At 47.7% G+C, this 24,041-nt stretch overlaps 1 protein-coding gene across 1 annotated transcript in view; it reads left to right on the forward strand.

Annotated features, from left to right (window-relative positions):
- The window catches only part of LOC144101882 (diacylglycerol lipase-beta-like), a gene marked incomplete in the record, with an annotated part of 59,570 nt that overhangs the window by 18,586 nt on the left and 16,943 nt on the right, over positions 1-24,041 (forward strand). Inside the window, 1 exon segment of the mRNA XM_077635104.1 lies at positions 23,336-23,471. Coding sequence (XP_077491230.1) covers positions 23,377-23,471 — 95 coding nt within the window.

A 24,041-nucleotide genomic window follows, 5' to 3' on the forward strand; every position in this document is an offset into this window, starting at 1 on the left:
GCTTAGCCTCGCCTTTGTATGACGTCCTTGAGGAATGAGGCGTTTAAACGGCAGCACCTGCAGAACTGCATGTGCCATTATAGTTTGGCAGAACTGATGATACTTCAGCACGTGCTGTTGTGACGTCAGATCAGAGAACCACGTGTTCATGTTGGCCAGACTCAAAGGTCAGCCCATATCCACGCTCTGCACCTCTGCTTACCTGGTCACGCGACCGCGTGACGTCAGAGTAAAACCAATTCGGAACTTCGTGAAGCCGGCTAACGTCCCTTGTGCAGGTATGCAGCTTTGTAAGAGCAAGAATTTCTTGCCTTGCGCCCACCGTCGGTGTGGAGAGGGCACAAGGTCAGGCGAGGGTATGTAGATGAAGGTCCGAGATGCTAGCAAGACGCAGATCCTGCTCGCTTCGCGCTCGAGCGCGCGTAGCATGACTTCACTGCCCCTGCGGGAACTAAATGTGACGACCCCGTAGCGCTCTCAGCGCCTGCATGCAAGCTTATTACGGCCAAGAAAAAAACTAGCTGCGACCGACCAGGCCCGGCACGCAACCAGTCTACATCGGGGGAAAGCCGAGCAATTACGCGGACGCTTAAAAGACATGGACCGCGGGTAGCTCAGACCGAGGGGAATCTCGAGAGAAGAACAATGGGCGTGACGTCTTCGGCGGCTGCTGGTGCGTCTTCAAAATACGCGCCCCGGTCGACAGCATGATGCGCGGAATTGCTCAACAGATGTGCGCGACACGCAACGTGGATTCGGAGGCGACGCATGCGGCCTCGCCAATGGCTTCGCAAAATAAGAAGTTGGGGATGGACTGAAGCGTTTCTTTTTTTTTTTTCAAGGCGCCGCCGATGCGATTGAGCGGAGTCGCGGGATAAGAAGAACCATTCGCCGAACAGTGAAGATGAATTAGCAAAAAAAAATGTAAGGGAAGCGAAAGCATTAAAGGGGCTCTGAAACGCCTTCCGAGGAGAGCACATTAACTCACTTAATCACTGCAATGCGTTGCCATGAAAGCCAGAGCCAAATAATACTCTTCTACACGCAGCAGACGACCCACAATCACGCGTCAAACTTGGCGAGCCCTTCCCGGCGACGACTTCATGCTCGCACCCTCGTCCGTCCCCCGCATCTGCGTAGACATGGTGAGAGATGGCCATTGGTTAGATTCTTTCAGACGTCAGGCAGCTACCGTGGCCGCAGCAAATAAACCGCTTGGCTCCGGTGGGTCGGAAAGCTCCACTCGCAGAGAGGGGTCGGCGAATGAGCACGTATACCTTCTAGCGTGCAAAAAGTGACGAGAGGAGAGGGAAAAGCGCGAAGACGCTGAGATTCAAATGTTAACTACAGATAACTCAGCTTCTACAAAGGGCATTTAAAAAATCCTTGCTGGACACCATTCGTAAAGCGGCGTGCTTCAATATCCCAGGCATGCCGCAACTTTTCTAGAGCCCCCTTCACAGCCCCTTTAAGGCAACCCTGCGATGGAATTGTTCATGTGATCGCGGTGTTGCAACACAGCCTAGCGAGAGGACCTTTTTAGGCGCCTCCGTGATATCCCGTGGTAGGGTGCCTGCCTTGACGTATTCCCGCATTGAGGTATTCTAACCTCGTGGTGCTTTTCCAAGCAACGTGCATATAGGCATTAGAGCTTCTGTGCTCTCTCGAAGCACACACGTGGCGTGCGTCAGCTAACTGAGCCTACGTCCAGAGCACCCGTAGGACATGAATGCTATCAGCTACACGCGCGCTTCTGGTCGTCTCAGAATTCGGTCTCATCTTTGTCGCGGCCTCCGTGGTCGTGGCCCAAAGCGGCTAATCTTAGGCGCGCATTGGAACAACTGCAACTCCTCTTGTGCACTGCAGATTGCCCATTAGCTGCGTGCAGAAGATCGTCGTAGCCGTTAGCAACCGCAGAGGTCCAGCTGCGTCCACTACGGGACAAAGCCCCAACCCGTTGACCTAAAGTGAGCCCTGTCCCTGCGTCAGCCGCTGTTCGTAGTCAGTCTCTAACTTTACATTCATATCTCACTACATATCGCTCCTGTCTTGCGTTTGTATTCTCTTGGAGTCCACCTCGAAGGACCGCCTCCTCGCATATGTCTGTGGTGGCTTTTCATCGTTTTTCAAGGTAGCCTGAATCTACCGATCTAATGAAAGCCCACTCTAATAGAGCAAACACTTTTCGAGCTACTGATTCAGGCGCCTTATATAGCTCCCTGATTACACAGTTCACCAGCGGAGGCACCGAACCAGGACACATATGGTCGCCTGAAGCTTAGCGGCGTAGCGGCGTCTCTTAGAACCAGCCAGTCGACACACGAGGACGTAAGTCGGTTCTTTCGGTCCGCTCAAGTAGCACGCCAGAAATTCTTCACTCCGGTCGACTTCTCCATCTTCCACCTAGCTTCCACGCATTTAAAATTTTTCGTAACTATTTCGCTCTCAGCTAGCTTTGCATGTCTCCGTGCCTTGTCCAGAGCAAGACATGCATGAAAATAGTCTGGATTGGGGGAAGTTGGCTCGATCCTCTCGTCCACGCTGTTGTTACCACCAATACCAATATATGTTCCGGAAATACTCTATGTCCCTCTGCCATGGCATGGTCCGTGTCATGTCATCGACATGGGCAGCGCATGGGGCCATGGCATGGTCCATGCTCGTGTCACAGATTCGCTTATTAATGAACCCATTATTATCGTCGCTTATACACCACACAAGGTGTACATCATCTCTGTGTGCTAGCGGAATATCAGGGATGACCATGTACTGGAAATGAGTTAAAGTAGTTGTTAACAGGGTATATACGCAGCTGGACTTGTAGCAGCTAGGGCTTGATCTATGCAGGAACTGCTGTGTTCTGCTTTCGTTCTCGTCTGTGTTGCTTATTATTTTTCGCTCCCGTCTGCTATTAACAGCCGTTGCAGCAAAGTTTACGCCTTCAGACCTTACGACGGCTTGTCGCGGAGCATGGCCAATGCTTTGCACGGACAGTAGGACGACTACAGAACAGTTGAATGCCTCACGTTCTGGCCAGTAAGACTTCTGCTTAGCAATCGATTCGTTGCTTTTGAATGAAAGTTATAGCACGCTTTCTTTCCTATAGGAGCACGTCGCTTTTTGATTTAGTCCTTACCAGGGGCGATGCGTTTTCGCCACCGGCACTCTAGTCTCTCCACGGCAACGCAGACGAATGAGGACGGGTGCTTTGCATCACCTGCCTCACATGCCGGGCCTCGTGTCATCAGACTTGTGGGTGTATCTCAAGACGCGAGAAGCAAGGAACGAGGATTTCTCTGGATGGGCGCTACATTTATTGCCTCCACACCCGAAACAAATCTCTCGAAACTCCACAATGCCGGCACAGGTCATCTCTATAGAGCTAAGGAACAAATACGGTGGGTGCAGAGTGAGTGTGTGGCATGCACCAAGATAGAGAACGGAAAAGCGTGGTAAGCTGGTGGTTCAACACTCCGCATGGGCACCTGAACATCAGGGAAAGGTTGAAGGGGTCTAAATGGGGTGAGAGAGTGGAAAAGGTGCATGTACAGCTTTCTGACAAAAGTTCAGAGCAAAAGGGGTTTGTTGACGAGTCTTACTGTGCGACTCGTTATGCGTCAACAGCTTACCACGCTTTTCCGTTGTTCACAACCTACTCCTCCAGATTTGGGAAGCGCGGGTTAATGACATCCTATAGTCGAAATCAAGAGGAAGAAATAGGCTTGGACAGGGTGTGTCATGCGAAGGCAAGAAAACCGCTGGTCCTCGAGGGTAACGGAGTGGATTCCAAGAGATGGCAAGCGCCGCAGGGGGCGGCAGAAGGTTGGGTGGGCGGATGAGATTAAGAAGTTTGAGGGGATACGGTGGCTGCAGCTGGCAAGGGCCAGGGTTGATTGGAGAGACATGGGAGAGGCCTTTGCCCTGCAGTTGTTGTTGTTGCCTCAAAATCGATGGCACATTGGGCGTAGTCAGGCTGATGATGATAATGATGACGATGATGGCCCCGCACATGTCCAACATTCCTGGGCAAAAAAATTCAGTATTGGAAAACTGCAAGGTACTGGTATATAAATATTGAAGGTAATTGTCCATTCTTCACATACATAGTAAAATCTTTCTTTTCCATCTCGCGCATCAAGCAGTAAAGTCTGTCATAAAAAACCAATGGGGGAGGATTTTGACGATAGCAAAAAAACGTTAATAGCAAAAAAAATCAACAAAAATTCAAAAAATTCAACCAACGGGAAAGCTGCGGATATATTAATTGTTGAAGTGAAACCCTAAAATGTATGAAAAAAAACTGCGCTCATTAACTATTTCCCGTTCAAAAAGGCTTTTGTCCGGAATTGTTGGGCATGGCGTCTCCAGTGTTCATGACCGCCATCTCGCGGAGGTGCAGTAAAAGACAAAGCGGCTTCCGTTAGCGCGGTGACGTCACGCTATAAACACAGCTCCTCGAGTCTGCGTTATTTGTTTCTTGTCGTGAGTCATTTTGAGGCGGAAACAAAAGAAACGACGACTCTTTGTGGTGTAATTTGTCGACACGTGCACGTCGCGTGACACGGTGTATCATGTTGACTCAGAGAAGTGCCTTGCTTCCTCCATGCACGTGAACGCGCGAACTTGGCTACGTGCTTGGCTTAGCCGCGTGCTTGGATTTTGGCACTCGTCCTATCTTGTCGTCGTGGGCCGCTATTCTGAGGTCCCCATAAAACGGGAGGTGCATTTCTTGTACAACGGCTTATCTCAGTTTCATATCTTTCGCTGCATACAATGCACGAGAACAGTAGCTCTATCTACGCGTCTGAAGAACAACCGTAATAAAAAAAAACATTTTATAAAATTAAAAGGAAAGGAGAAAGCTGAATCCTCGGCGCCTTCACTGTGGAGGTCAGGAATTGCATCGTCCCTTGCGTGCTTCGTCCGTTGAAAGCTGTCCGGTGTTTTTGTTACAGCGGCCTTCGCGACCGTGTATTTCAAACGCACGTCGGCATTAGAGCCATCTGCTCCCTGGACTTACAACTATGCGCTTGCACAGAGTTGTAGGTCAAGATGAGTCGGCGCGACCATTGTATACGCAAAAGGGATGGTTGCCCAATCATGACACAACGGAAGCTAGCCTGCGAGCCCTTTGTTCTCGGGCAGCTTCGATGACGCAGGCAGCGTGGCTCAGTGACGCCACGCGGTTCCCACGACCGGCCTCTCTGACGTCACCAGGTGCTGCCGAGCTGCGGGAAAAAAACCTCCTAAGAATGGTACAGGCCTTCATCATTAGTAGAGTGGGATACGCCACGCCATATCTGAACCTAAAGGCAGATGAGAGGAGCAAGATAGACGCGCTCATCAGGAAGTGCGTAAAAAAGGCCCTAGGGCTCCCAATCTGTACATCGACGGAGAAGCTACTGGCCCTAGGACTGCATAATACGATTGCAGAAATCGCGGAAGCGGTTAAAGCCTCGCAACTTGAACGACTCAGCACGACGCGAGTGGGAAGAGCTACGCTAAGTAATCTTGGAATGGCCACAGACAGGGGGCACAAGGAAAGGGTCGACATTGACAGGGAAATCAGGGCGCACCTAAGAATCCCTCCCCTACCCAAGTATATGCACCCTGAGTTTAATAAGGAAAGGCGACAGAAAAGGGCGGAAGCGATAGAAAGAATATATCGGGGTAAACCCCGAAATGAAGTCGCCTACGTAGATGCGGCAGGGGACAGACACAGTCGATACATGACCATAGTGGCGGTAGATGGGGAGGGCACCCTCATCACGGCGGCCACCATACTAGGGAAAGAAACCGAGATAGCGGAGGAAGCCGCGATAGCGATCGCTTGCGCTGGCGCCAAAGCTAGATGTATTATTAGCGACAGTAAGACTGCAATCCAGAATTTCAGCAGAGGGAGGATAAACCCCCTCACCACCAAAATTTTAACACAAGGAGTGATTGATAGGACGATCAACATCATCTGGACCCCGGCGCACGAATCTGTGAGCGGTAACGAGGCGGCCCACAGTGCAGCTCGAGATCTCTACCTCCGTGCTGTACAGGATGGGTCGGCTCAGGCCGAACATGATAGAGAAGGGCGATTAATCTCGTATCAAGAGATTACAGAACACTACAAGCAATGCCGGAGGTGTTTTCCCCCACCAAACACGGCGTTAAATAGGAGTCAGGCGACGGCGTGGAGACGCCTGCAGACTGGAGTATACCCAAACCCAGTACTAAACAAACATATCCGATCGGACTGCGAGGACGATAAATGTAAAAAGTGTGGGGCGAGAGGAACCCTTGACCATATAATTTGGGAGTGCGCTTACTCCCCAGGCAGGGCGCAAAACATTAGCAGTAGGGAAGCCTGGGAAACCTTGCTGCGGAGCTCGGACCCTGAGCTCCAAATCACCGCCGTCCAACTGGCAGAAGAGGCCGCCGGCGAAACCAACCCGGCCAGCTTCGAATGCGACCATCCCGTGCGGCTGGGCCGCTCCTAAGTCCTCTCCCCTGTAAAGGGGGGTGAGACAGAGCGGCCCAGGCGGTGTGGTCTTTCTCTGTTGGACAATAAAAGTTTTCAACAACAACAACAACAACAACTGCAGGAACCCACGCAACTGCAGTTACCCAAAATTCTGGTTTTGTATTTTCGGCACGAAGACCATTCGGCCTACCGCTTTTCTCACATGCGTTGATATCGCTCTAATTAAACGCCTTTGTTTGTAATAATGGCAGCAATAAACCCTTATCGCTCCAGCCTCGCACGCTTTGTTTTGTTCCACAAAAAGAAACTCATTCGAGACGTTTGCTTATCTTATGCAGCAAAGAAAAAGAAAGAAAAGAGAGAGAGATAGCGTACAGAAGAAACACGGAGGGCGTGTTTTCAGTCTGTTACTAACCTGCTTGGCGTTTCTGATTAGCAACTTATAAGCTCTTGTATGTTACGAGTCGCGAACACATTGCAAGAAGCGTATAGAAGATCAGTTCGTTCGGAGCTCCCAAGTCGCGCACACTAGCGTAGTTAGAAGCAAGAGCACGCATGAGCAATACAGACTGGCAACCCAAGCTCACAATTTTGCACTACATACTGCGTTATGATTTGTTTTATAGCTCTATATTCTGAAAGGAAAAGTGACTGTTGCAGAGCTCCATAAATTCCAACAACCGAGTTGTTACCATCAGTTATCAGAAAGCTCTGATCAGGCACATAACAGTAGCATATTCTTAATCCCACTCAGCGCCGCGTTGAAGACATTCTGTTTCTCTTTTTACCTGGAAAAAAATTTCTCTCTCTGAACAATTCACTAATCACTTTCGTGGACAAAGCTTTCACTGCACACGTTTCTGTAGCTAAAACGTCAAACACGATTAGTGACACTCTTAGTCGATAGATGGCTCGCTCTATCCTCATAGAGGTTGCCATATTGATGGACGTGCACCACGTTGGAAGGACGAGGGTTAGTCTAATACGCTTGTCGCCGCCTTCTCGGATGCACAGTGTAGAAGCTATGGGTTGTCCACAATTATGGCGCCCATGACATTGCATGCAAGCCCTGTATAGTAGTAGTAGTAGTAGTAGTAGTAGTAGCAGTAGTAGGAGTACAGTAGCAGGAGTAGTAGTAGTAGTAGTATACTAGTAGTAGTAGTAGTAAGTTGCTGTAGCGAAGTGAATAGAATGCACAGTGTAGAAGCTATGGGTTGTCCACAATTATGGCGCCCATGACATTGCATGCAAGCCCTGTATAATTAATAGCAGTAGTAGTAGTAGTAGTAGTAATAATAATAATAGTAGTAGTAGTAGCAGTAGTAGGAGTAAAGTAGCAGCTGTAGTAGTAGTAGTGCAGTAGCAGTAGCAGTAGTAGTATACTAGTAGTAGTAGTAAGTTGCTGTAGCGAAGTGAATAGGAGAATGCAGAGGCCTGTCCACTGCCACAGACTGAGCTACTATCGCTCCCGTCTGCGTACAGAATCTATCTGCTCTAGTCTTCGTTACCTGTCATTCCGGCGTTGATCCCATCTTGTATTTGAGCACATCGTCGACTCCATCGCAGCACGTCATTTGAACGTCCCGTGCAGCCTCGCGGCGAGCTTTGAGGTGAATGAACGTAGTGCGTTGGAGCAAAAGAGTGTCTTTAAGGAGGAGCACATCAACTTATACACGACAGCTACGAATACTGATCGTGCCTTATTACTGCCAAATAACCAGCTTTATTTTTAAACACTGGCTCATGTAACGCGGAACATGCCATACAGGCGCACTCTTCATGTGCACAGTAAGATTGATAGCGACACAAGATACGGAACTCGATTAGCCTTGACCACTGAGCGCAAGCTCAACCTCCTCACAGACTTGGAGGACGCCGTCAACCTCTAGACTGTTCATGCTCGTACGCTAGGACAAGCAGAAAATTGACCCACCGCACAAAAACGCACGAGTTTCATGATGCATCGTCAAGCCTTTCTCTCACTGTTTCCTCATCTGTATACTTTCAACATACCAACACAAGCGGTTGGCCGTATACCTGCCTCTGTCTTTTTTACTTAGACACTGTATCTTTACCCTCTACGCTCTTTCTCCCCTTTTTTTTCGACTTTTTTTTTCTTGAAACAAATGTTCATTTACCAGCATCCCATGAGAGAGAGGGAGAGAGAGAATAGCGCATCACTCACGAAGCACGGCGGAGGCTGGTGCCCCAACAATGGATCGTCAGGGACTTAACGGTGTAACTGAGTGCAGAAACTGGGAACCCACCTCTATACACCGCCTCGACCTCGACTGAGCGCTTACAACGACGGTTCTTCGCATTTTGCGCCAGCGCGGAAATTCCACTGGCGCGTGCACCACCTTGCCGGAAGAGAGCCACCCTTTGTCTTCTGAGGCGTTAGCCTAACTGGAACGTGCAGCTGTTACTAACACAAGTAAAAGGAGAAGGATTAGGTTTAGGGTTAGGTTTGTTACGGTAGCATTCTTTATAGTGAGCTGCGGAAGCGATGAAGGCCAGAGTTGTTGGCGAACTCACACGCCTTCGCGATGTGAAATGCAGTTTGCCAATATCCCTCAAGATAAAAGACTAAAACACCTACCAGTACTCATTTACGGGGCCGAAACATGGAGGCTAACGAAAAGGGTTCAGTTTAAGCTAAGGACAGCACAGCGAACCATGGAAAGAATGATGATAGGTGTAACGTTAAGAGATCGGAAGCGGGCAGAGTGGGTGAGGGAACAAACGCGTGTTAATGACATCCTAGTCGACATCAAGAGGAAGAAATCGGCTTGGGCAGGGCATGTACTGCGAAGGCAAGACAACCGGTGGTCCTTGAGGGTAACGGATTATATTCCAAGAGAAGGCAAGCGTGGGCGAAAATTTGGAAATTGGTTTTTGAGGAAAGGAAATGGCGCTGTAATTGTAATTGTCTCATTTATCTCTGTGGACACTGGAACCACGCCGCAAGAGAAGAGATAAAAGAGGCAGTGAAAGAAGGAAGAAACAGGTGCCGTAGCGGAAGTCTCCGGAATAATTTCGACCACCTGGGGATCTTTAACGTGCATTGACATCGCACAACACACTGGCGCCTTTTGCGTTTCGCCTCCATCGAAACGCGGCCGCCGCGGTCGGGTTCGAAGTAAGCGACCGCCTTAACCACTGAGCCACAGTGGCGGGTAAGGGGGCGGATGAGATTGCGAAGTTTGCGGGGATACGGTGGCCGCAGCTGGCAAAGGACAGGGCCAATTGGATAGACATGGGAGAGGACTTTGCCCTTCAGTGGGCGTAGTCAGACTGATGATGACGATGTCGATTGTTGTTTTTATTATTAATGCATTAGCATTAGAAGCGCCTGTGCAAGCCGAAATGGCGACCGCCGTCTGTCGGTAGCCAGGGGCAGGTGGTCCATCTGTGACGGTAGGCAGATGGCAATCTGCCTTCCGGGCTACGAATGAACTTAGCATACTACCAACACGAACTTACGCTTCCTCGGATATAATGAACTTTAGTATGCCGCCTTGGATATAACAAACTTCAGTGTGTTAACCTCGGATATACAGAACCCGGGTATGCCACATAGTTAAATATAGACAGCTGGCCACCCGACCACGTGACTCCGTGGTCCCGTGATTTATGCGGACCCCATTGCAACAGCTCGTTTATTCATGTGTGCACCTGATCGCACGAAGGCCGAGGTGAGGCCGGGCGCAGTTACCCTTTCCAGGTGCCTACCCCAGAGCATGGTAAAAAAATCTGCATCGCTGTTATCTTTTCTGCGCTATCAGTACCAGTGGCTCTTGGCGATAATGCCGGCTTGGCTTCGTCCGTGTCAAGCCTCGGAATGGAAAGCCTACGCCCTAAGCCTAAACCCTAAGCCTACGTCCTAAGCCTATACCCTAAGCCTAAGTCCTCGAAATAGCATTACGTGCACTGTAAACGACCTATATACATTGGCTCCTCGCGAAATACCACTTGAGAACCGCCTTCTCCATGCGCGTGCCGTTGGTAGACCTCCGTCACTTGCTACACCGTGCCGTCGACAGAAACAAGCAAAAATCATTAGCGAAGAACCCTTATCTCTCCGAGCACGGTGGTGTGTATTTCACTCCACGTGACCTCAGCTCCTGCTTTGCGGGGCTTGTCTTGTCCCAAGCACTCGCTAAGTACAAGACGTATACTATATAGAATCGCATACGCTTATACGACGCAAGATAGGCCAGACAATGGGGGCATCCGAACGGAAGCCGAAAGGGAAATCCTCTGGGCGGATAACGCATTGTGGACGCCGGTGCCACGCGTACATGCATGTTTGTGATACAGGCGAGCAACCACGATAGATGTTGGGGGGACGCACTTGGCATTGTTCCATCTTTCGAAACGAGTCCTACAGAGGCCATTAATAGTCCCAACATATGCAACGGATTCGGGGCTGTATGAGCGCGAATTCAAGGTTGCCTCAAGGAAAGAGCCGTGCCGACATGAAAGAGGAAAGGAGAAGGGGCAAATAGGTCTCCTTCCTTCCACGTACTTTCTGTGGGCAAACCCCAGTCACCATCTCTTCGAATGCCGCAGCGCCTCACGTGCCCTGGAAGGAACCCCCGTCGGAGCATTAACCGTTAACGTATGGGTATTCACTACGTGTTCAGAAGTGAACCCACTGTTGGTCACAACTGGACATGCTCATTATCACGAAACTGCGTGGAATACAGGAGTCGAACTACCTACAAAACTTCAGTCCCCAGGGTGGACATGCCCAGCAATTCTGGACAAAATCATTTTTAAACGGGAAAGAATTTATGCGTGCAGATTTTTAACGTATTGTAAGATTTCACTATAACAATCAATATATCCGCAGATCTCCCGTCAGCAGGCTTGAATTTTTTTGCTAACAACGTTTTTGCTATCCTAAAAAAAAACGTTCCCCAATGGTCTTGTGTGGCAGTTTTAACCACTCAGAGTTAGAAAAACTTTAAAAGAAATATTTTGCTACGCATGGCAAGATTGGACCATCATCCTCAATATTTCTATTAAAGTAGCTCACAATAATCCAATATTTAAAATTTACGTCCAAAAAAAAGGGCGCTCCGATCTTTTATTTGAATGCATCGTTAGTGAATCCTATCACTTACATAAGTACACACACAGACGTACAGGCGCACCTTACTGAAGCAGTCCCTCGTAAATTTTTAACCCTGCTCCATCGCGGGTTTTGTCAAAATCGAAAATTCAAATGAATTTTTTAAACTTCCCTGTCGTGAGAATACCCACCATGGCTTTTCGCTGCTCACAACATGGACTGAACGTACGCGAATTCTGGACTGTGCGGCGCGTGACCAGTAAGTTGCTTGTGTGAAATGTGCCAGTGAGAGTGCGGGTGTCCTAGCTCAGTGCCAGCATAATTGCGCCGCCTTTTAACACGTGTGTACAACACAGGTTAAACTGATGACGAAACCTGGCCGCTCAGAGTGAAACGATTCTTATCTCCCGGTGTGTACCGCAGTATACCCGCCCTTCCTGGTAGTTCTTAATTGAGTCTCGTCATTAGGAGCAAGCATGCACACACATGCATAACCTCCACCTTGCCCTTGGTGCTACACGCGTGCGCTCCCGCAATTACCGGGTGCAACACTGGCACGTTATTCACGACCTCGGCAAAGTTGCGGCCGGCCTCAAGGAGCCGGACTGGCGCAATCAGGCAGCGCATCTCCATTTCCCTGGAGCAAGGCGGCCGCCACGACGGCGCCTGATCTCCTGGGGATTACGCCAGCCGTAGACAGACCGGGCGTGCAGACACAACTGCCAGCCTTGAATTTTTAAGCGGGTCTGACTTAATTCAGGCAGCGAGCGTTGCAGTGTACGGCCACCAGTGCCAACTGGACCAGATATTGAAACGAAAAGGAAGCAGCGAGAGAGAAGAAAATGAAAAAAAAGGGTATTGTTTTAACGTAGTTAAACCGAGTAGACGTGCGGTGGTGGTAGTGGTTTTATTAAAAATAATAGCAAAAAGGAAGGATAAGATTTTTGCTAGCCCCGGCATCTGCCATCGATACTGAAGCACCTGAGCTGGGGCAGCGGAAATAAAGGACAGCAGGCAGAGTGGAGAAATGAAATGAAAGAGGTGAGGGGACAGGAAGAGAGGATAGGGGGAGAAGTAATATGTACAGACTATTTACACAATAAGAAATGTGTCCAGGTTGTGCGCGTGATTAGTTCATTTTAGAGGAACTAATCACGCGCACAACCTGGACACACGTGTGTTTAACTTGGTTGGCTAATGGGGTCGTCGGAACCTCGGACGACGATAGTGAAATAAACTTCTCACCGGGAGAAGTTTGCTTTCGCAGCGATGGGTCTCATACCCAGAGATTCGGGAAAAAAAAAGCATTTTTTGTGTGGGAAACCATTTATGAACGCAGTTTTTTTCATATAATGTAAGTTTTCACTGCAACAATCAACATATCTGCGGATCACCCGACGTCAGTCTTGAATTTTTTTTATTTTAACGTTCTTGCTATCGTCAAAAGCGTTCCCAATTGGTTTTCTGTGGGAATCTTAACTGTTCGATGCGACTGACGAAAACACTTTAAAAGAAAGATTTTGCTACACATGAAATATACCCGTAAAATTATCTTACCATTTTTCAATTTTGAAAATTTTTGTCCGAAACTGCTGGACAAGCGAAGCGAGCTCTCTGCATCCCTGCAAGCAGACGCATTGTGTCTGGAGGTGTCTCTATAACACTGCGGGAGATTATACTCTATTTTTTTGTCAGTGTAACGAAAAACATTGGCGTTTGCACACTCTCCATTGTGTGAATACAATTATGCGCACGACGTTACAGGGCTGTTAAGGGTTAACGGAGGGATTACAAACCCGGAAATGATACATTGATTATCATCGTCATCAGCCTAACTGCGCCCGCTGCAGGACACAGACTTTTAGCATCTCCCTCCACTTAACCTTGTGGTGTGCGAGCCGCGGCCACCTTGTCATCCCAATCTCATCCGCCCACCTAACCTTCTGGCGCCCCCTGCTACGCTTGCCTTCTCTTAGTTACCCTTGACGACCATGGGTTATCTTCCCTTCATATTACACGCCCTGCCCACGCCCATTTCGATTAGGACATCATCAAATCCCGTTTGTTCACTGACTCGCTCCCTTCCCAGGTAGCACCGAACGTTAGAATAATGTTATCAAATTGTTACGTATAAGTTGCACTAAAGTTATATGTTTCTTTAGTACGCTAGAATGCTATACTAAGAAGTAACGTTATGTGTTGTGTCGTAAAAATCAGTTTAGCATTCACGGTAAACATCGCGCTAATGATGCGTTTTAACGTTCCTGTAATGTCAGAAATGAACAAAGAATGTTATATATGCTGTGCAGTAAGCATTACTTTAAATCCAAGCTGACCATTGTTCAAATATGTTATTCTGACTGTTGTTATAATGTTTAAATCTGAACTATACAACACAGCACAAATGCATTTCAGGCCGCCGCGGTGTCTCGGTGGTTGTGGCGCTCGGCTGCTGGCCCGAAACACGTAGGTTCGATCCCGGCCGCGGCGGTCGAATTTCGATGGAGGCGAAATTCTAGAGGCCCGTGTATACTGTGCGTTGTCAGTGAACGTTAAAGAACCCCAGGTGGTCGATATTTCCGGAGCCCTCATAGCCTGAGTCGCTTTGGGACGTTAAACCCTCACAAATCAAATCAAATGTATTTCAAGCTTTGTGCCACAGAACTTTCCCACTGTTCTTACAGCAAATTTGTTCAACTAACAATACCTTGCAATAAACCTTATATTGTGCCTGCTATAGATCGCATGCACATCCTCATTATTTTGTTAGTAAACTTTGGTTATTACCCTTTTACCACTATATCACTCATGGGACACGCCCCCCCCCCCCCCCGCCCCTTTTAATGGCTATAGAAGTTTGACTCCATGGTATTCATTCAAAGTTTAGTGTATGAGCTGTATATATTGGTTTTACTGTGTTGTTGAGCTCAAGCGTCGCTCTCGTTATTGGGGCCTGGAGGGTGTTAATGTTATTCACCTTCACAACTGCCGGGACTGCATGGTAACACGTTTTAGTCTACCATTGTAGACAATGCTGAGTTTATGTCGGCTAAATGTTTAAATAAGGTTACTCCAACCTTTTCTTGAACGTTTAAGAATCGTTAGAAAAAATGAGATGAGTAGTGACTTAACGGTCCACCAAAACAAAACAGTAAAATTGTTACAATGTTTTGGTGCTACTTGGGTTTCTGTCTCTGCACACGCATCATTTTCCTTTCCATACTAGCTGAATTTTCCTCAGTTTAAATTCAACCTTTTTCGTTAACCTCCACGTTTCTGTCCCTGAGGTGAGTACCAGAAATGTACAACTGTTTTATAAATTCCTCTTGAGGGCTACTATTAAACTCCCATTCATTATCTGTGAAGGCCGCTACACCGCATTCTGATTGTCTTAGTTATTTGACTGACCTGGTTCGGATCTGCGGCCACTGCCTGTCCTAAGTAGATGTATTTTCTTACCACTTCCAAAGCTTCGCTGCCTATATCATAAACTGTTGTCGGTGAATATCACTGACGTTTTCCGCACATTAACTGTTAGACAAACCGTTCTGCTCTGGCTGTCGACCCTCGATCATGTTTTGCAGTTAATCTCCTGAGTTACTTCGCAAGCCAATGTCATCAGCGAATCGCAGATCACTAAGGTATTCTCCACTAAATCTTACCACCAACTGTTCCCAATCCAGAATACTGGCATTGGAATCCAATCCAGAATGGCGTTGGAAAGATCTTGTCTCTATGCCTGACATCATTCTTGATTACGATTCTGTAGCTTTTAATATAGAAGACTGTGGTGGCTGTGGAGGCAATATATATTTTTCGGTACATTTACTTATGCCTATTCTACAGCCTAGTTCCTTAGTTCCTGCATGACTGCTGAGGTTTCTACTGAGTGAAGTGCTTTCCTGTAATATATGAAGGCTACATGTACGGGTTGGTTATATTCTGCTCATTTCTCTATCACCTTATGAACGTGGTGAATAAGGCCTATCGTCGAGTAGTTTTTCCGAAAACCAACCTGTTCTCTTAGTTTATTTAAGTCTAAAATTATTATTGTTATTAGTCGCTGTTCATTAATAAAACAACAATGGAAGGGAAAGATGTTGCTAGCCGCGGCACCTGCCATCGAAACCTGAAGCACTTGAGCTGCGGCTAGTGAGAGTAAATTGACAGTGAGAGGGAAAGAAAGTGGGGGAGAGATAGCAAGAAAGAATAGGGGTAGGGCGGCAATGTACGCTAAATACAAATAGATGTATAAAAAACCGGCGTAAGGTTCCCCTGATCCTATTTGCGATTACCTTAGTAAACATCTTGTAAGCCACAGAGAGTAAGCAGCATCGGTCTGCAGTTTTGCAAGTCCTCGATGTCTCATTTCTTATGTATTAAGATAACATTTCCAAGATTCCGTTACCCATCAGTTCGTGAGGCTTTGCGTCTACAGTATCCACAATAGAACAGTATCCACTAATCCGGCCGGCTTGCACTTGTTCCGTCATTGCAATTCGGGTGCGAATTCATTCACGCACCCCTCGCTTAGTGAAAGTCTTCATTAGGCAGGAAGTAGGATGCGAGAGAGAGGGGGGAGACGAAATTTACTAAACGAACAAGTGCGCGCAAAGATCCTTCCTTGCGCAGAACCCGCGCGGGTTCGTCACCTGTCCTTGGGCGGCGCTGACTCCTATTTTCTAATCCTCCTGCCTCTCTACTTCTCCCTCACCCTCCTCCTCGTCAACGTTCACAGCGCCTTCCAGACTCGCGCCGCCGCAATTGCTCGTTTAGCCGAGCCATTGTCTTTTTTTTTTCGCCCCAGAGAGAGAGGTGCAAGTCGGCGAGGAGCCGCCGTTTCTTGCTTGTTTGGCTACGTCGCGAGCCGGTCGTTTTCTGCCCGGTCGTCTGTGCAAATGGCGATATTGTTTCAGTGTAAGCCCCCCCCCACCCCCCCCCCCCCCCCCTCCTTCCCGCAGCCGGTTTGCGCTCGCGCGCGCGGTCGTTTGACGCGGAATTGAGCGCGTGAGATCGTCCTCCAGACGGCTCCCTGCACGTTACCCCTCCTTCTGGAAAGAAAAAAAAGAGAGAGAGAACGATAAGAAAGAAGAAGTATAAAGGAAGATAAAAAGAGGAACTGGCATTGCAAACACACGTCCGCGCACGTGCAGGCATGCGCACAAAAACACAACATCGAACATGCCAAGGCGCACGCATCGTGTGCGCACACAGGTTACAAAGTTGGAAGTTGGGCCGTGCGGAATTTCCAAGCCAAGTCGCGCACAGGAAAAACAGCCGTGAGTGGGTTGAATCCTTTTCTCAGACTGTCTCGCAGGCATTCGTGAGAAACCAAATATTCCAGGATGGTTGTTTACTCATCGCATTCTCAAGGAAAACATTAACGATGCAGTGCATGATGTGTTGTCACATTTTACTGTGTATGCGAGGAAATTTGTTTTCTAGTGTAATGATGGAACGCGAGCGTGGATTTTTTTAATAACTTGTTCTGGGTAAATTTTTTTTCATTTGTATGACCTTACCCTAAACGGTGTTCCGGCTTGCATGCTCTACAGTTAATTTTGTGCTTTCAAATGTTTGGAAAAAAGAGAAATTATATTGATCGGTTGCAGAAGGCGTTCTTTGCACTAGAAGCTCTTTATTGTGACACGTGTTTTTGGAACATATGTACAAGTTCTCAAAATCTTTTCCTGAACAAGATGTAATATCATCGTCGTCATCATCATCAGCCTGACTACGGCCACTGCAGGGCAAAGGCCTCTCCAATGTCTCTTCAATTAACTCCGTCCTTTGCCAGGTGCGGCCACCGTGTCCCTGCTAACTTTTTAATCTCATCCGCCCCCCTAACTTTGATGTAATGTCATCAGGTTTTTTTCCCAGTAGCTCAAACAAAATCACAATAAATATGGCGGAGGTGAAAAAGCATCTGATAAAGAAGTAACAGTAGTGCACTATGTGTTATTACCTGGTAATTGCGACAAACCTTTAAGCTTCAAAAAGTATACTGATTATGTGATTAAAATTATTAACCTTGGTCAATTTGATCATTAAAGTGAAAACCTGACGCATCGGACACAAGGATAATTTCTAATTTCGATTTAATTGAAATATATTTTCTTCGTGAGATTAATGGCGCTGTTCGCTTTAGACACGCGAATTTTTGTCTTCGCTACATTTAGAACCGGAGGTCTGAACAAATGACGCATACCAAGCGAAGTGTCATGTAATTAAGGGGGCAACAAATCCGATGCAGTGACCCCTGACTAAAGCTTATTTTGCGGACAGCATGACTGCACTTGGGTAGAGTCAGCAGCAGTCGGAGGCCACTGGGAGAGGCATATATATCAGGGGGCTGGACTCGGCAGGTGGTGATGATGACCCGCAATGTAGATTTTTTTGCGCCTATTCATGAAATATTTCTAGTCCATTATTTGAAGTACTTGTTGTATCATTTAATTTATACCATAGTAACATATGGTATGGTACGGTATGGTGTGGTATGGTATGGTATGGCATGGCATGGCATGGCAAGGTATGGCATGGCATGGCATGGGATGGTATGGTATGGTATCGTATGGCATGGAATGGTATGGTATGGTATGGCAGGGCAGGGCAGGGCAGGGCAGGGCAGGGCAGGACATGGCATGGCATGGCATGGGATGGTATGGTATGGTATGGTATGGTATGGTATGGTATGGGGATTTGAAGTTCAAAAGCGACACACGTGGGCTGTGAAAGACGCCATATTTGAAGGCTCCGTTTTAATCCAGACTGCTTGCAGTTATTTCACGCGCACTGACATTGCACAGCCTACGGGCGTTTCTCCATTTCCCCTCCATTGATATGCGGCCGCCGCAGCACGGATTCGAACCCGCGTCTTTGGGCTTAGCTGCCATAGCCACTGAGCCACCGTGGCAGGTGTGTATGCATTATATAAATGTATTAAAAATGTAGGTCCATCGTTTAGAAGAGAGAAACTTCATCATGAATTGACGAAGGAGGCACCGGTGAAGCTGCGGTTCCCATAAAGTTCATACGCAGACTCCAGATGGAATGTGGGAAGCCCCACTCCAATGCACGCCTGGCAGCCCTTTTAGTAACGCCCCTTGACAGCCAACTGTCACTCTGCGGAATAAGCACGGGGCATACTGGTCCGGCAGCAAATGCATTTCAGATCACCTGATTCTAACCAGTAACATGATGGCCACGCTTTTACTAAAGAGCTGACACTTTATAGACAGTATTTAGACAGTGTTTTCAACGTTCGTTAAAGCGCAGCGCTATAGGTCATTGACCTTAAGTGCGTCCATTTTGTGTGTGCGTGTGTGCTCTTGGCATTCTTGGCAAGACCATTATGGCGCCGCTATGTGTTTCCAAAATTCCTCCTATCCGAACACTTTACACTTCCCAGGAGGAGCTCAGGTCACAATCACTAAAAATGACGAGGCCCACGCCATCATTTCGAAAAAACAAAACAAAGTTCATATTAACATCGTTCACTGCCTGGCTCAACTCTACTTCTGTTAACGTTAGCCCTGACCACCTGTCAACAATCGTGGCTAGTTTACAAGTGGAGATAGGCACCGACTTAACGCACTTTACAGCAGTTGCAGCCGAGGCCGCAGCTGTTCGATACGAGGCTTAGCTTCCTTTGCAGGGTCAGTGCAGGTCTTTCGGATAACTTCGCCCGAAAGGATTCCTTCATCCTAACTGTGGCTGCTGCGAGTGATGCTTATTGTTGTGCACTGCTTCTGTGAGCCGATTACCGTGCCTTGAATTGCTCAGTTGTCCTGAGGACGAAGCAGTTCCATGTGCGATAGGAAAGTAAATGATCCACACAACAAGCTCTTGGGTAAAGAAATACTGGGGTCTGAGCTCGATGGTCTATAGTAACGTATTGCGAACATGTCCTACATTCTTGGGCAACAATTTTGAACATTAGAAGATTGGTAGGTATTGTTATGAAAATATTTAAGGTAATGTCCCATTCTTTCGATGTGTAGCAAAATCTTTCTTTTAAAGTTTTTTTCGTTGCTCGCATCAAGCACTTGAGCCTGTCATAGAAAACCAATGGGGAACGCTTTTGGCGACGGAAAAAACGTTATAATAGCAAAAAAAATGCAAGCCTGCTGACGGGAGATCTGCGGATGTATTGATTGTTAAAGAGAAATCTTACAGTATACGAAAGCATTGCGCTCATAAGCTCTTTCCCGTTGAAAATTGCTTTTGTCGAGAATTTGTGGATATGGACATCATAAAAGGGGGCAATAGAACAGAAGGCAATTTTATATTTTGATACGTTATATTTCGATTCGCCTGCGGATTCCTGATTTAAACACAGGCGTATGAATAATATAAAAAGTCAAAAGGAAAGTGCAGAGAGAATATAAGCTGCCACGGTGGGTGGGCACATGCGTTGAGAACTGACGTCTCTATTCGAGCACCATGGGTGTATAATCTGAATTCTTTAGTGGAGAAATTCAGGGCAGAGAATTATCGTCTCATTTGAGACAAAAAAAAGCATTGACACGGCAAAAGGAAGCTGCCAATAAGCGATACGGGAAGCTGAAGTATTCCCAACCCAATAATGGCGAGCTCGATTGTGCAAGCCCAGCAGGCAAGGATAGATGACTGTTCTGGTACTGTGAACGCGATAAAAGCAAAGTACAGTTTAACTATTCATGGCATTGACACATTCATCATTCGCCGTGGTACAAGTAAGTATGAGGGGTAAAAGAACGTGTCATTTGTCGATTATTTAGACAAGACTTAATACGAGAGACCTCGTGCCCGTTGGGCCTCGCTGTAACCAAACGTTTGGAAAGGATCACCTCACTTAACGTAACAAAAACCTTTTCATCATAGCACTCGCACTGAGCAGAGAAAAAGACCAGTTGTGCGTTCGCGCTGATAACTGCACGATCAACGCGACAGCGGAACCTTTGCTGCCCGCTCAATGGTACACCTTTACTCGGGCTTTTTTTTTTTGCGTTATTCCGGATTATGTTCATTTTTAGCGCACTCACAATATGTCACCGTATTTTTCATTTGATAACAGCAAAAGCTCTCCGTATGGTAGGAATCTCTTGCGGGACTTTACATGAACGCATTAAACCTAAAGAAGAAACATTACAATATTTTTTCCCCCTGACAGCTGCTATATAGGAAAAAAAGTTATCATTTATTTGTGTACTTCAGACCTGGCTACCACATCATTAAAAAAAAATCAAGGCTTTTTGCAGCTTGTGTCATACTTAGGGGGAACGCGAAGAATGGTTCAACCGGCCCTTAACTTGGAGAAGTTCATTAGGTTTTAACGCAGAGCGAAAAAGAGGCGCAGAGAACTCCGAAAGAGGAGCCTCAAAAAGCTCTCCCGTACTTCGTGGTGGAGCCAACTTTATTTTTAGCCGGTTCAACCATTCCTCGTGTTCCCTTTAAATATGACACATACTGTACATGCCTGAATGCTGCCAATGCTGGTCCAATAACCATGGTGGAGACGCAAAAGTTCCTTTCTGCCTTGATAAAGCACACAAATGCCGAACTAACCATATCCTATCCTAGGTTCATGTTGTGAGTGTGTATGTTGTCATTTATAGGTTTATGTTGTTAGTTGTAGGTCTTTGTCGCCAGTGTTTATGTTGTCAGTTATAAGGTTTATGTCATCATTGTTTATGAGTGTTTGTGTTGTCGGTTGCAGATTTATGTTGCCAGTGTTTATGTTGCGAGTAATAGGTTTATGTTGGCAGTGTTTATGTTGTCAGCTATAGGTTTATGTCGTCGGTGTTTATGTTGTCAGTGTTGGTGAACACGGAGGCGCAGTTTTCCCAACATGCTCCCAGTTGTCTAGCGATAGGAGTAACGAATGCGACGGATAGCAGTCTCTACTAATTAACTCCAAAGTCAAGGGGTAGTTAGGGCGTTTCCTCCCTTTGTCTCGCTCTTTAATTGTTAACTAACCAGGGACGCAGACGCATAGCGACCTCGGGCCACGTGTCGCGCGGCGAAGAAAGTATGGAAATTTTAGAAGCTATAGCTAGGCGCCGTCTCAGCTTGCATCGCCCCGTGCCTTGCCTTCACGGCTATCACGCTCGCACCCTTGAAGCGCAGAGCGTGATAATTAGTCCTGACGTGCAAAAAAAGAAGGAGAGGAGTGAAGTGCGTAGATAGTCACAATGGGGTACCCCCGCACAAGCATTGTTATCTAGTACGTTTAAAACGACGCTAGGAGAACCTCGCGACATGAAAGTGTCGCTGGTTGCCACATACGGACGTGTTACAAGCCATTGTCACAGCTAAGAGTGGCGCTTTGTGTCGTAGTTCCGGGACCCTTTTACTCCAGACAAGGTCTCGCCACGCACTTCCCACGGACGCTGAAGACCGTGGACGGCGTCCACTAGTTAAAGGCCAAGGGGTAGGGGGGGGGGGGGGGGGGGGGTATGAATGTTATGAGCTAACGTCCTTGCGTGTGCAGGAGCTCCGTTCTGCATTGCGGTAAAAATGACGTCACCAACATGACCTAGCGCCATGTATGTTTATACGGAACAGTGGTGGAGGTTCTCCCGTAGATGCGATGCAGGAACGTTGCTCTATGGGGAACCTGCGCTGCCAAGATGGCACTGCAGTAATTCCATTCGGTGGCTCAAAACTGCTTTTGTCAGTCGCTTGGGCCGCTGCAAACCCGAGAACACATTCTGCGCGATTAGATACCCGCGTTTGGCTGACAGCATTCATTGCCTAGCTTCTCTCGGCGTAGCCCATATAGCTGACGCACGGCACGTGCGCCTTCGACAGAGCGCGGAGGCTCACGCCAATAAGCGCCTGAAGGTGGCGCAGAAAAGTACTAAGAGTACTGCCCAAAAATCCTTGCTCTTCTCGCTAGGCAGTGTGTTATGGCGCTGCAATCGACACCGCAAAACTTCATCGCAAGTTCCCCATAACGTACGAAAAACACAGTGGCGTGTGGGCGCTAAGTGCAACGCACGACAGACGGGACGATTATCATTTCCGTTCAAAGGAACCCGTCAGGGGGGTATGCAACGGCAGCCAAGATTATAGTCGTGCGAATACAATGCACGTCCATATACGGGCGGATGTGGCTGCGTTTTTTGCTCGACCTGACGTTGCATTCGAGTTTACTGCTATATTTGTTATCCTTCCATTCATCCATATTCGCTTTAATGAAGGTGAGAGTGAGAAATTTAATTTCCCAAAATGATAAAAAACTCTCACGGGACGCTTAACACTGAGCAACGCAAGGTTCAGCTACAGCTCAACATGTGATAGTGAATATAATACAGTTTATTCGCTATGATTTGCCTTCGCTACTAGAGTGCGCGTGGCGTCGTAATGCTGTCACCCGCGACGCCACTGTGTAGAACCACAAAGCGTGGTGGGTTGTCATTACGCGTTGCAGGGACATCATGTGTGACGTCACTGCGTGGGACCAATCAGCGTAGCGCATCGGAGTGACGCCACGCATTGCGCCACTATATGCTGACCAGTTAGTGCGGCGGCCCGTGATTACGAGAATCCACCTATAGTTCTCGGACTACCCCATTTCAGAGAATCATTCCTCATCAAATAGAGCAGAAGGGGGGGGGGGGGGGGGCTTAAATTCACGTTAAATCAGTATTGCATGCCCTTAGTGTTGCAAAGCACCTGTTCTGGTTTTCATGCGCTGAATTTTATCCCGGTGAGTAATACGCAATGCTTTCGCATGAAAAACAAGCAGGAAATGAGTTCCTCCAATGTTCTCATTCGTTTTGCTTGACGCACTTTCGCAGGGACATCCTCGCTTGGACTGCAGCATCACTGTACAGACGCCATGCCGAGCATTGTGCTCTTCCGCCGGAGGTGGATCATCGCCGATGACGACCTCTACCTTCCGCCTGTCTTGGAGGCCATCTGCAGGCTCGGATGGTGAGGCACACTGCGTGGGGAGCCTTTGTGGACTACACGTACTTACTTATCTCTCTCTCCAAAAAGCCCACGTAAAGCCCTGCTGATATGTCGCTTCTTCAGACAGCTGAGACGCTTCTGAACGTGACCGTCCAGGACTATTAACCAATGGTAGATTCCTCTTGGTCCGCCCACACATCTCCTGTTCCTCTTCCTTCCCCTTATATCTAGTCCGTGATCAACTCCTGCTGCTAATACTTCGTTTGTGGCTCTGTGCACAAGCGTGCTGAGTAATTCAGATTGAAGTTCTTTGTTGGCCTGTCAGATTAGCGGTGTTGGCGCTGCAGACTTTCAAGGATACGCACGCGACGTAAGTGGGTACCCTTTGGTCAGTGGAAGACAGATGAATCCAGAAAGCGAGAATGCGTAACGCTTAACGCGTTGTGCGTTACTCAAGCGCCTAAGCGTTTCAGTAATAAAAGTGAAGATTCTTCAAGTTTGTCCTAGACATCTTTCTTGGTTACTTGCGCGACCAGGCCATTATCGATAAATCATAAAATCCTCTAACCGGAGGGTTCCGCCGTCTAACAT

The sequence above is a fragment of the Amblyomma americanum genome, chromosome 8 (assembly GCF_052857255.1).
Source record: "Amblyomma americanum isolate KBUSLIRL-KWMA chromosome 8, ASM5285725v1, whole genome shotgun sequence".
NCBI lineage: Eukaryota > Metazoa > Arthropoda > Arachnida > Ixodida > Ixodidae > Amblyomma > Amblyomma americanum.